This window comes from Aethina tumida, chromosome 5, assembly GCF_024364675.1.
Source record: "Aethina tumida isolate Nest 87 chromosome 5, icAetTumi1.1, whole genome shotgun sequence".
Lineage (NCBI taxonomy): Eukaryota > Metazoa > Arthropoda > Insecta > Coleoptera > Nitidulidae > Aethina > Aethina tumida.
Genome location: NC_065439.1, coordinates 5,278,118 through 5,289,024, shown reverse-complemented (window position 1 = coordinate 5,289,024; position 10,907 = coordinate 5,278,118). Strand labels below are relative to the sequence as shown.

At 25.7% G+C, this 10,907-nt stretch overlaps 2 protein-coding genes across 2 annotated transcripts; both read left to right on the top strand.

Moving 5' to 3' along the window:
* The first annotated feature begins 1,916 nt into the window (after window positions 1-1,916).
* Window positions 1,917-2,669, top strand: LOC126265577 (protein insensitive-like). Its single transcript, XM_049967456.1, has one exon. It carries the CDS (start codon window positions 1,917-1,919, stop codon window positions 2,667-2,669), a length of 753 nt encoding a protein of 250 aa, XP_049823413.1.
* A 4,424-nt stretch (window positions 2,670-7,093) lies between these two features.
* On the top strand, window positions 7,094-9,170 carry LOC109608198 (uncharacterized). The gene is made up of 4 exons (XM_049967431.1): window positions 7,094-7,202; window positions 7,265-8,083; window positions 8,139-8,741; window positions 8,806-9,170. Exons 1-4 carry the CDS (start codon window positions 7,133-7,135, stop codon window positions 9,060-9,062), a joined length of 1,749 nt encoding a protein of 582 aa, XP_049823388.1. The 5' UTR covers window positions 7,094-7,132; the 3' UTR covers window positions 9,063-9,170.
* The last annotated feature ends 1,737 nt before the right edge of the window (window positions 9,171-10,907 follow it).

Sequence of the window (10,907 nt, the reverse complement as noted above, 5' to 3'; positions counted from 1 at the left end):
TTATAATAGTTTCAAATAAATGGTACAAATACTCCACCAATAACATTTTTAGCATTAATTCTCTCGTAAGACCTGATAAGCTCCTTATATGAACTACCTTTTGGATTTGGTAAATATTTAAATTTTGATTGTTAATGTCTTCACAATATGAATTTAGTTTATCTTCTGTAACGACCAACCGATTATTTTATGAAATTAGTTTTTTGGATGGCAGGATATTGTAAGATTGTAATATTTTATGATTCATTATTCATCTTATTTTTTCTAACCATTTTGATAACTGTTTGTAAAGTATATTTACTATTATATTATACATTATGTACATTATATATATATGTACAGTCGGCTGCAGAATGGCATTACCACTTTGAAAACAAAATCCTATGAGATCCGCTATCGATAAGCTCCGCCCGGTACACCAAAAAGAGGTATACAAGGGACAGATATAGTAAAAAAAGGATGAATATTAATTGCGGTAAGTTATAAAATTTAAATGAGGGGCCACCGAAATTTGGAAAATATGCTTAAAATTAAATTTTTCGAACGAAATATTTACTACTAGTACTAGTTATTAATCGTTAGTATTTTTAAACAAAATTAATGACAATTTTATACACTTCACATTTTGATGTCGTCGTGTTCAAATCAATCTAATCATAATGAAATGAAATGAAAACATAAGTTGAAATGGAGAAAATTTTAAATAATCCAGTGAAATCTATTAGAATCGATATATAAAATATAAGAATGTGGATACAGATATCTACTTTTCTTAGAATTTAAAAATTGTAATAATAATTGGGATTAAATATTATATACAATTATATATTAATTAAAACAAAATGTCTACCTAATTTTTTGAGATTCTGGCTGAAATAATTCTATTGATGTAATTCAATTATACCGACACAACACTTGTTTGACAAATGGTTTAAAAAATTGTTTTTTTATTTTATTGTATTTCGTTTTTTTACTATAAAAATATGTCTTTAATAACTAAAATTTTATATATTTCAAATTTAGGAAACGAATTTTGCTTTAACTAAATCACAAATAATAAAATAATTTGAATTTATTTTAACTTAACAATTTGTAGAACATTTATACAATAATATTAATTTTGGATATTAACTAAAGCAGTGACAGATCAGTATTTGTTAATTTTAGTAGAATTGAGAAAAAATCACTATTATTAGAAATATGAAATAAATAAAATAAGAGTAACAGTTACTTTTTCATTCGATTTTATAATATTTGTATTTATTTAGAAATGTTACAACTGTACAACCCAAATTATGGGGTTACTTCACCTTACAAGATGTTTTCTTTAAAAATACTTATGTAAATTTATTGAATTTTTGGGGTTAATTTATGGTATAGCACAGCCCACCAAGACAACGAATTTGTTGTTTCACTTGTATAAATATATTATTGCTGTATCCTTCTCTCTCACACCCCAACTCTCATATTCAGACCGCAAACGAAACTGGACCTTAGGGTGGTAATGCCATTCTGCAGCCGACTGTACAATATTTATGTACTCTATTTTTTAAATATGTATAATTATACCCAATTAAATTATTACAATTATTTTAAGCTACAAAATGTATATTAGGAGTAATTTATAATTTTTAAAAAATAAACTACATATTAATGGCAATATAATATTTTGAAATATTACATTTTATTATATGGGAAATTTTTACTTTCTCGGAAAGAGTGTAATAAATGGTCTCTAAACAAGGGTGCTACAAATGTAAGTGTTTCAAACTAATTTTATAGCTATTTATTCTAATATTTTGCACAATAAGTAAGATTATTTTTAGGTAAATATATAAATCTATATTAAATCATTTAGCATATTTAAAGTATCTCAGAAATCGTCAGCTGCGGAAATACATACGTACATAGTCAAAATGGAAAACGAAAAACAACAAACACAGAACGAGTACGAAGTAACAACTCCCAAACGGCCGTACAATTATCTTCTTTTAGTGTTGTGTGAAGTGGCATTACGAGATTACAAGCCAGAAGAAGAATCCAATAGTTCCAAAAATGCTGAAGCTACTAATGATCATCAGTCAAATGAATTGACCAATAATCAGTCATCAGAAACAGGTTTTTCTGATGAAGAAGAGACCGACAACGATGACTCGTCTAATGATGAATCTGTTTCGGAATCAGATTTTACTGATGAAAGTGACTCCGATTGGCAACCAATCAAGGAAGTTACCCCTAAAAGGAGAAGATTACTCATAGAACCTCAAGTATATAGTAGTGATGAAGAAGTTGCGCCAATTATTAAAAGAAAGAAAATTACACCAATCTCCCCCGACTGTGTGGTAATTGGGTCAGGCGGCAACAAAGTTCCCAGGGATGCATATGAGAGGATTAATTGGAAAAATTACAGGAAAGCAACCAGGATTTTAATGAATTTGCTTTTCACTAAAAAAACGATGGCCACCTCTTCGTTAACGGGGAAAAAGAGTCCGGCTTATCTTCACAAAAAATGTAAGCCGCCACTGAACCCAATAATTGTGGGGGATATTGTGGAATGTATAGAGAAAAATTGTGGGGTAGATCGTCAACGTATCCGCAACGTGTTTACCATCAAATGTGCGGATGAAAATAAAATATTAAGAAGGCTACAAAATGTTAAGGGCGAATAACATGACATTTTATAAAATATGTAGATATAATGTAAAGAAATATATAGTGTATATAAATAAATAATGTATAATCATAATCGAATTATGTTTTTTATTAATAATTTAACAGAAATTTGTGTAAGGAAGGCGTTCGGAACATTGTAGAAGCTTCTACAATTCTTCCTTTCCAAGAATTTTTAATAAGTGAAAGGATACAGTTCTAAAAAACAGGATGAATAATAAATTATGTATTATTACTATATTATAATAGTTTGCCAAACAAAAACTTTAGAAAAATATCGTCTGAAGAAAAAACATAAACAAGGCTCAGTTAATCTCTTCTGATATGCTAGTCATGAATTTACGTGTCAGTCTCAAAAATTATGGGGTGGAAAACATTACATATTATTATATTGTCTCATAAAGAATGGCATTGATGATATTAATTAAAAATACACTTTAAAAAGCCAATGAAACTCCTAATTTGGCACCATCTTTGTCATCATTTTAAGTTAGGACACGCAACAAAAATTATACCAGCTATATATAATAGGGTGTCCGTTATTTCCCAAATTGATTTTAAACTCTGCAGCGCCCCCTATATTTTTAGTAAATGGCCTAAAAAAAATTATCCAATCCATATAAGCTCTTAATTTTGATAATAAACCGTGCCACAAAGACGATTTATTTCCCATTTAAATAACATGGGGTTTTTGTACTTTTTGGAATTAATTTTTTCTTTGCGAAGCCAGTTCATACATTGCTGCGGCATCAAATTATTTTTGTAGGAAATTGAACAAACGCTCTACAAAAAGTTTCTCTTAACATTTTTCGGAAAAATCACTTGCTTCAAAGTTATTCAAGGTCAAAGTTGAAATCAAAATAATTCTTCATTTTTTTTTCATTTTGTGGCACGGTTTATTATCAAAATTAAGAGCTTATATGGATTAGATAATTTTTTTTAGGCCATTTACTAAACATATAGGGGGCGCTGCAGAGTATAAAATCAATTTGGGAAATAACGGACACCCTAATATATAAACTACGTAATATGTCAAAATACAAAAAATACATTATATGTGTGAGTCTAAACAAGGACAATATTCCGGATTTGAATGTACCTCACATACGTCTTTAACAAGCCAGAACCCAACAATTAATATTCCACTCAAATAATGAGCAATCATTTATCATTAATATTTTGAAAAATGTTGTATTGTGATCAAATGTCACTTATATAAATTTGTATGTCCGTATGGACCCGTTTAATTGAAATAAATACACAGTTTGATACAGTATATCAAATTAATACCTCAATTCAGTTAATTGATTATTTTAAATATTTATTTATTATTAGATTTTATTTATAATAAATATAAAAAGTAAACAATTAATATACTAAATAAAGTGTCTATTATTATTTCATATGTTTTTGAGCAAATAAAATCTTGCATTCTTAATTAACATATTCTTTAAAAACTACTGTATAATTTTACATATAATTAAATTTTATAATATACTGTGTAGTCTACAAAAACCGTTAAACTTTTTTATTACTAATTATGTGGAAATTTACTGCTAAAAAATGATATGTGTGGACAATAATACATTTCTTAATTGACTTTGAATTGAAAGATACTTCGAGGAAATGATGAAACTCAATCAGCTTCACTCTATATTTAACAAATCAGTGGAATAAAAGAGAAAGCAACTTGATCTTTGTTCGAACTTTACAAAATGGGCATACAACACGACAAAGCTCTTAAGTTTCTGGATCAAAAATGTGTGTCAAGAATTAGTAAAGTAACAACATTGTTACCAGACTGATTTTATTCTGCTCTATATAATTTTACATGTAATTAAATTTTATAATATACTGTGTAATCCACAAAAACTGTTAAACTTTTTTTATTAATAATTATGTGAAAATTTATTGCTAAAAAATGATATGTATGAACAATAATATATTTCTTAATTGATTTTGAATTGAAAGATGCTTCGAGGAAATGATGAAACTGAATCAGCTTCACTCTACATTTAGGAAATGAATGGAGTAAAAGAGAAAGCAATTTGATCTTTGTTCGAACTTCACTAAGTGGGTATACAACACAACAAAGCTCTTAAGTTTCTCTATCGAAAGATGTGTGTCAAGAATTAGTAAAGTAACAACATTGTTACCAAACTGATTTTATTTCTGCTCTAAACTGATGTAACTGAATTAACATTTAAATACATAAATAATTATTCTAAAACCTAATGTGAATATATTAACACATATTCAATTAAATTTAAAACATAATAATTGTTATGTTGTATTATATTTATACATATAATGCAATAAACTAATAATAATTTAGTAATTCAGTAAATTATCTAACGTAACAGAAAGAATTGTATAATTATTTGAATGTATTGTACAAAATTAATATTATTGGCTATATATTTTCTAAACAAATTCTTTGTATTTATGTAAAATGAACCCACTGTGCGACAAATGGTCAAAATCCTAAAACGAGACACATTTGTTTAACTTATGTTGCTTATAAAATCAATCTAGAATGCTAAACAGAAACAAAAATTGTCTGTTACGTGATTTCAGTTTTCTTTATTTTGAAAGGTTCTTAAAAACCCATAAAATTAAACATCCCTTGAAATCAATAAATTTGAATTGCGACCATATGTTTATAAATCAACAATTTTTTTAATATTACAACAGCCACAATCATACGATTAAAGCAAATCTGATTATACAGTTTTTCTAAAACAACTGAACCAACTGATTAAGATTGGTTGAAAACTGTTCCATATGACGAACTTCTCTCTCGAAAAGTATCGTCAGAATCTTAATCTCAGAAGCAAGTTGAATAATAAATATAGAAGTAATCGATGCTAGGCAACAATTACTGGACATTTTGTTAATGATTTCAAAATTATAAGCTTAGTTTTATCAACCCAAGAAGTGGAAACAATTCATTCGTTTAGAAATATTCCTCAATACATTTTAAACATTTTAGAAAATTGATAAATTAGGATGGTGACTGGTATTGTCATAAATATCAAAAAATGTTGTATTGTGATCAAATGTCACTTATATAAATTTGTATGTCCGTATGGATCCGTTTAATTGAAATAAATACACAGTTTGATACAGTATATCAAATTAATACCTCAATTCAGTTAATTGATTATTTTAAATATTTATTTATTATTAGATTTTATTTATAATAAATATAAAAAGTAAATAATTAATATACTAAATAAAGTGCCTATTATTATTTCATATGTTTTTGAGAAAATAAAATTTTGTATTCTTAAGAAACATATTCTTTAAAAACTACTGTATAATTTTACATATAATTAAATTTTATAATATGCTGTGTAGTCCTCAAAAACTGTTGAACTTCTTTATTGCTAATTATGTGAAAATTTGCTGCTGAAAAGGATATGTAAGGACAATAATACATTTCTTAATTGACTTTGAAGTGAAAGATTCTTCGAGGAATTGATGAATCAGCTTCAGTCTGTATTTAAAAAATAGGTATGAAAAAGTGGAATTAAACCATTGAGTTTTTATTTAAGGGAATTTTATCTTTGTTCGTACCTCAAGGAATAGGTATAGAACACGAATCTCTCAAGTTTCCGGATCAAAAATAAGTGTCGAAAATTACTTTCCATACCATTATCAATAACTTATACGCCTTTGTATGTCATCAAATCTCAAAATAACTTACCTGTGTATTACCAATATCTTATACTTTACTTCCCTCAAGAATAATGATATTAAATAAAATATTAAAGTTTTAAAGTGAAAAAACTTGTTTATATTCAAATTTGGAAAACTATAAATGTATCATTAAGAAGTTAATGAAACATTAATTATTAATATTTGCAAAAACTTTGAATTAATTTTAATTTTATTATCAAAAATTATAAACAAAAATAAAACTTATGTGACTGTCTAAAAGAAGAGTGAACAGTTTTTCATATTACTTCATCTTAAAAATCATTTTGAAATATACAACAATGAGAATATTGAAAAAATATTTCGTAATATAAACTAAGAAAATAACAAAAAATTGTGGGAGAAATTTTGAATATTTAATTACATATTTTCCTTAATGTCTTAATCTACATTAATCAGTAATTCCTAAATGATTTAACATTTAACATATTAAATACAAGACAAAGCGAAACAACAAATATCTAAAATAGTACAATAAAGTATGGTTTAACAAATAAATTCTTAAAATAAATATGTATCATCATGTAACTAAATAATTCACACAATTCATAATCAATTTTTACGACCTATTAGTACCTATTACTTTGTGGTTTCTTGGGATAATACTTTACCATAAGCACCTAAATAATTTGAGGTAATCAATTCATCTGAATCGATATAAAATACACGAATTTATATATTTTCATCAGTCCCAAAAATCAGCCTCAAGTTGCTAATTGATCTTCAACTGACTCGTGTTAAAATGGTTGTTGAAATAATTGATAAGACTTCCACTGTCACAAAACTTCAACAAGAGAATGAGTACAACAAAGGTAAATTTATTACATCTATATTAGAGTGCATATTTTTTTATTATATATTTATTTCTTTCCAGACCTTGAAGTATCATCATCAAGTGATGAAGATAACATTACGGTTGTAATTGCTTTCTCAGAAAAGCAATACGGAAACAAAACTCTTAGCACTGTTTTTATGGAGTTAAGCAGTCGCCTGAAAAGGAAAGCAATTAGCATTGAAGGAAGCAATGATGTTAAGCTTCAAGACCGGCAAGAGATACACCTCGATAAGAAATTCGACTTTCAAGAGATTTTAAGTAAATGGAGAGAGTTTGAAATAAATAATACTCAACCCAAAAATAGTGTCGATAGCAAAACACACGAGGATAAATGTGATTTGTTGGCTGATCGTGAGAAATGGGTTAGAAATGAAGAGAAAATATACGAGACTCTTAACTTGGCTGACACTAGCATCAGCACTGATGACCTGAGTGAGATACTATCTTTAGACAGTTGCGATGATGGTAGTTTTACATCAGATCCTGTCACCACTAATATAGATATGACTTGTGAGGTGAAAAGCAAAGATTCGCCAGCAAAGATAACTAACAAAAGAATAAACTATAGCAAAATTGCCTCGTTTGAAGATGGTGAACAACCACATTTCACTGAACTGTTGTTTAATCGTTCACATTCGAACAAGCCTAGACGTCTGAGTGTCATCTACGAAAATGTCATCGAATCCACATATGAACGAGAAAATCAACTATCCGTGAAGACACCACCACTAATCTCCTATGTACAGGAGATTAATGCTCAGGATGAAAGGATTAAACAGATCCAGAAAGCCATACTTGTGTGTAAATTAAACAAAGGCCGAGAAAGAGTTGAAGCTGAAAAAGTATTATTAGTTGAAAGTAAGTATAGTTTTATAGTAAACTACAATGCATTTGACTGACTTTTTACTTTCAGATATAAAAAAGGCTCTTCTAATTCAAGCATCAAAGACAACTGATCAGCAACCTAAGTATTTAGCTGACTGTAATATTAAAAACATTCGGTTCACTCTTAGAAAAGATCCATCTAATAATGTTAGGTATTACTATGTTTGCCTTGTTAAGAGTGGTATGAAAGTTATAGCTAGTGAGGTGGTGGCTCCTGTTAACAAAGTGATCTTTTTCAACAAAATTATGTGTTTAAAAGATGTAGCCCCTAACATCACATTAACTTTATTCCATATGAGGGTACGAGTCGATATATTGCACAATAATAAATACATAAAAGTGGTTAACAAAACATTAAAAAAGCTGTTTCGTATTGCTAATAATATAGGAGGAAATGCTCATCAAGAGGAGAAAATTAGGCAATACTCTGAATTTGAACATGTTGGAGAAATATCCCTCCCATCAGTAAATAACCGATTGTCATTAACAAATATGCCACTAAGTATGGAAGTTAATGAATTGTTCAGGGCAGACGTTGAAATCAAACCACATTTTAAGCACCGTTTATTGGGGTTACTTTATATAAAACGCGACAATGACGAATGGAATCAATATTCATGCTGTTTGGAGGGTAAGTTTCATTCATGGTGGTTTAATATAAAAAAAATTGCATTAATAATTTTTTCTTGTTACAGGTCATTATCTTATTATTAAAGAAGTTGAATATGAAAATTCATTTGATACGATTGATCTCAGATGCTGCGTCGACGAAGTTGTGTGGTTGGAGGAGGCTCCGTTGAAGACAATATTTTTCGAAATTGAAGCTGTTAATTGTAAAACGTCGTACTATTTCTCCTCTGAACACCCGAGTGTTATCGAAAAATGGAAGCAAATTTTAAACTTAGTATATGACACATTAAAGACGTGGAACTTATTGGGAACAACAATCTAAATCAAATTAAAAAGTAAAAGTATTTGAGTAAGCTTATTAAAATCACTTTGTGTCCCTAAGTCACTTTTAATATTAGTTTAGATAATAAATACATAACATAAATAAAATATGACTTTTATTCAACCTATTATAAATAAAAAGTACACATTTGAAATGTGTTAAGAAATAAGTAATGATTAGAAATAAAGTGGGTTTGACCCGTCTGAAATTAGAAAGAGACATCATGCATGACATAGACATGAGGAGTCTGCCCCATAATGGGAAACTTTCTGTCTCTAATGTACATGATGTCTCTTTCAGGATTCAGAAGGATCAAACACTTTTCGTACCGTATATATTGTATTAAACACCAATCATGAGTTTTCCAAGAAGTTTTCAAGTCCAATGTAACGTGTTTAATCTAACCTGTTTGGATTTACACAATATACAATTTCTTGATGACAATGTGCCATATATCTATTTTAATTTTAATAATAAAGGGTTTAATTCTGATCCAAAAATAAATTTCTTTATAGATTGTTGATTATAATGATAATTATTTTGTTGATTAAAATGAAATAGTAGTTTATGACCAATTATAATTTAGATAATGAATATCAATATTTAACTTTAACTATATCTTTTATTATATTCACAGGGTTAAGTGGGTTATGTCGACCAACAACCCCTATGATTCGCATAGAGTGTAAAAGAGGCATTGATATTTCTCAATTGGGTGAAGAACAACTGCTTTTTTACCACTAATATTTCTTTTGAAGTGGAAACCGCGTTGCGCACTTTTTGGGTCACCGACATGTTTGTAGGAGCATATTTGTAGCTATACAGATTTTGGTACAAAATGAAATAATTGAAAGTACAAAAAGTCTGAATATTGTTGAAATTAATGATGACAATGCTGTAATCAAATACAATAATATAATATATAATATATAATATATAATATATAATATATAATATATTAATATATAATATATAATATATAATATATAATATATATATATAATATATAATATATAATATATAATATATAATATAATATATATAATATATAAATATATATATATATTAAATATAATATATAATATATAAATATATAATATATAATATATAATAATATATAATATATAATATAAATATATAATATATAATATATAATATATAAATATATAATATATAATATATAATATATAATATAATATATATATAAATATATAATATATAATATATAATATATAATATATAATATATAATATATAATATATAATATATAATATATAATATATAATATATAATATATAATATATAATAATATATAATATATAATATATAATATATAATATATAATATATAATAATATAATATATAATATATAATATATAATATATAATATATATATATATATAATATATAATATATAATATATAATATATAATATATAATATATAATATATAATATATAATATATAATATATAATATATAAATATATAATATATAATATTATAATATATAATATATAATATATAATATATAATATATAATATAATAATAATATAATATATAATATATAATATATAATATATAATATATAATATATAATATAATATATAATATATAATATATAATATAATAATATAATATATAATATATAATATATAATATATAATATATTAATATATAATATATAATATATAATATATAATATATAATATATAATATATAATATATAATATATAATATATAATATATAATATATAATATATAATATATAATATATAATATATAATATAATATAATAATATATAATATATAATATATAATATATAATATATAATATAATATAATAA

Coding starts and splice junctions, on each gene's coding strand:
- LOC126265577 (XM_049967456.1), top strand. CDS start 1,917: ATGGAAAACGAAAAACAACAAACACAGAACGAGTACGAAGTAACAACT.
- LOC109608198 (XM_049967431.1), top strand. CDS start 7,133: ATGGTTGTTGAAATAATTGATAAGACTTCCACTGTCACAAAACTTCAA. Junction 7,203..7,264: donor AGAGAATGAGTACAACAAAG/GTAAATTTATTA, acceptor ATTTCTTTCCAG/ACCTTGAAGTATCATCATCA. Junction 8,742..8,805: donor ATATTCATGCTGTTTGGAGG/GTAAGTTTCATT, acceptor TTCTTGTTACAG/GTCATTATCTTATTATTAAA.